We start from the raw sequence: 2,956 nt of genomic DNA, 5'->3' as shown, positions 1-2,956 counted from the left end.
TAGCAGGTCCTTCAAGGTGTGTTGAGTTTCTCCTCTTGGGATTGATAATCCACAACTCTATGAGTCTGATGAGGATGAAGACGACAAAGACTGCCCTAGCTACCATATGCTTGACAAGAGAAGAGAAATCCAAACTGAGAATGCCTTGGATACAGTCATTAATCGTCAAACTCTGGGGAAGATCGAACAGTAGGCTATATACAACTATCTATGTGGAAAATTAAAGCCCACTCTGATCTTGTGGCTCTAGAAAATGATTATTTCCTAGTGAGGTTCTCATCATCTGTTTCAGACTATGCATGCCTTTGCTATACTGAGTGACCAAGACACCTCCGGGGTTGACGACCGGAACAATCACTTTTCCGGCCCCAATCCAACTGGGGAAAGTTCAGTTACCAATGTTACAAACACGAACCCCAAGGCAAGTAAGGAAACGATCATAAGACCAGTGGTGATAGAAGGGTATGGACCTTGGATGCTTGCAAAAAAAAAGGATAGGCAGCATGCGCGGAAAGCAGGACACAGAAACCAAGACAATGGCTTTCGTGGGAACAGCACTTCTGAAAAGCATATACTGAATGGTAAAGATAACTACAATCAACCAAAATTCTAGATTTAATTTAGTGTGTTGGATGGACTTGAGGAACCTGAAGAGAATATGGAAGTTGGGATTGAAAATAGTTCTGGACCCACCTCATCCAAGGAACTACACAGTCATAGGAGCTCAAGAGATAAAGGCAAGAAACCAGCTGAACAACCCATTAGAGACGGAAAATGTCTCTAGACCAGAAAAAATTAAAAGTGCAGATTTGAGAAGAAAAGCTAGAGGAGAAACGAGTGAGAATGACAAGCAGACAAGCAGCGGCTGAATCAGAACATACTGTGGTTAGGGGCTCTAGAGGAGGAGAAAATATTACAACCTACAAAATTATTGATGAAGAACCGATTTTTTGAAAGAACACAAAATGAATTTCACCAACCACCCCAATGACCCTCCTCTCGAGAGAGATCCGGGTGATATTATGGAGGAAGAAGTGCTTGTTGATCTGGATGATGATTCTGGTTTAGACCAGACCAGGAGGTTTGGGTGTGTTCTTCCCTGTTTTGTCTTTTCTTTTTCTCTTGCCTTTTGTTGTGTTTGTTTCTGAATGATCAGTATTTTTTGGAACTATCAAGGAGCTGCCTCAAGAGAGCTGAGGGACTCCTGTATCTAAAGCACTTGATTTTTAAATATAAGCCGCAAATTCTGGGCCTGTTAGAGCCAAAGGTTTCTGGGGCCTCTGCGGACTCCATCTGCAAGAATTTGAAATTTGATAATTGGATTAGAATTGAGGCTTATGGTTTCAGTGGAGGAATTTGGCTCCTCTGGAACGACCCTATATCTCTTGATATTCTATATACTAATCCCCAATTCCTCTTGGCTCAGGTTAAGGAAAATAGTGGTGAAACTTGGAATATCTCTGTGGTACGGTACGGTGTATGGTAGCCCCTCACACTATCTTAGGAGAAATCTCTGGAAAAAGCTTGTTGGCCCCTGGTTATCTGTTGGAGACTGTTCTTAATAAAGAAGAAGTCTCCTGTCCAAGAAATTTCTCACAACAAAGATGTGTTGGCTTCCAAAATTGGATGTTTAATCAAGGATTGTTGGACATGGGATTCTCTGGACCAAAATTCACCTGGCATAGGGGGAATACACAGGATACCTTCAAGGCGGCCAGACTTGATAGAGCGGTCTGCAACACAGAATTTCAAGCCTTATGGAATATCATTAACGTCGAGCATCTCCCTATCATTGGATCAGATCATGCCCCTATTCTTGTCTCTTTCTCTAATGACAACAACTTCAAGGGCCCCAAAAAGTTTAGGTTCATGGCTCCTTGGCTAATTCACCCAGACTTTGAGAAGCTAGTCAAAGAGAATTGGAAAAGGGATGAACCCCTTAGGAACAATAATGAAAACTTGGCTAGACTGCTACAGTCTTGGAACAAAGAAGTATTTGGATCCATTGAACAAAAAAAAAAAATAGAATTTTGGCTCGCCTAGCGGGTATTCAAAAGAGACTTGACAGTAAACAGGAAAGTGGCCTCATCAGACTGGAGAAGAAACTTCAGAAAGAGCTCAATTCTTTGCTTGACCAAGAGGAACTAAAATGGTTCCAAAAATCTAGAGAAACGTGGATAGCTTCTGGGGACCGCAACACAAAATTCTACCATGCATCGGTTCTTGCTGACAGAAAAAGACACAAGATAGGCGCTATTACAAACAGCTCTGGAGTCCTTGTTGCAGACAAACAAGAAATAAAAAATATAATTGTGGATCATTTTACAAGGTTGTTTGTGAAGGATAGAGAAGCTGATCTATCATTGGCTATCCCAGGTTGCTTTCCTACTCTTGAGGAGGAAGATTGGTTGAACTTAAATAAACCATTTACTGAAGAAGATATTAAAAAGGCCACTTTCGATATGGCCCCCTTTAAAGCTCCTGGACCAGATGGATTCATCGCCGCTTTCTACCAAAATTTCTGGTCCTCGGTGGGGAACTCGGTTTCCAGACAAGCATTGAATTTTTTCCATACCAGTAAAATGGACGAAAATTTAAACTGACACTTGTATCACCTTAATCCCCAAGGTGAAAATCCCAGAGCTTGCATCCCAATTTCGTCCTATTAGTCTTTGTAATGTCTCTTACAAGATCATTACCAAAACCATGTCCAACAGGTTAAAGTGCATTATGCCAAAGCTGATTGGCCCTTTCCAAAGCAGTTTTGTGCCAGGAAGGCAGATCTCGGATAACATCATTTTGTATCAAGAGGTCCTTAACTATATGAGAACTTGCAAAGGCAAAAAAGGTTATTTATTAGTTAAAATAGATCTCGAGAAAGCTTATGACCGTCTTTCTTGGGATTTTATACAAGATACCGTTTACCAAGTTGGATTTAGCAGCGATTGGATACGCA

The 2,956-nt window shown here is 41.2% G+C and overlaps 1 protein-coding gene across 1 annotated transcript; it reads left to right on the top strand.

The window, feature by feature from the left end:
* Nucleotides 1-965: 965 nt before the first annotated feature.
* Nucleotides 966-2,603, top strand: LOC116024153. The gene is made up of 4 exons (XM_031265053.1): nt 966-1,081; nt 1,177-1,465; nt 1,552-1,992; nt 2,076-2,603. The coding sequence occupies exons 1-4, from the start codon at nt 966-968 to the stop codon at nt 2,601-2,603; spliced, it is 1,374 nt and encodes a 457-aa protein (XP_031120913.1).
* The last annotated feature ends 353 nt before the right edge of the window (nt 2,604-2,956 follow it).

The sequence above is a fragment of the Ipomoea triloba genome, chromosome 7, assembly GCF_003576645.1.
Source record: "Ipomoea triloba cultivar NCNSP0323 chromosome 7, ASM357664v1".
NCBI lineage: Eukaryota > Viridiplantae > Streptophyta > Magnoliopsida > Solanales > Convolvulaceae > Ipomoea > Ipomoea triloba.
This window is presented reverse-complemented; position numbering and strand designations above follow the sequence as displayed.

Bases quoted from the DNA above. Each gene is read 5' to 3' on its own strand.
- LOC116024153 (XM_031265053.1), top strand. From the start codon at position 966: ATGAATTTCACCAACCACCCCAATGACCCTCCTCTCGAGAGAGATCCG. The intron at 1,466-1,551 runs GTACGGTACGGT...TATCTGTTGGAG, and splicing joins AAACTTGGAATATCTCTGTG to ACTGTTCTTAATAAAGAAGA. The intron at 1,993-2,075 runs GTATTTGGATCC...GACAGTAAACAG, and splicing joins TACAGTCTTGGAACAAAGAA to GAAAGTGGCCTCATCAGACT.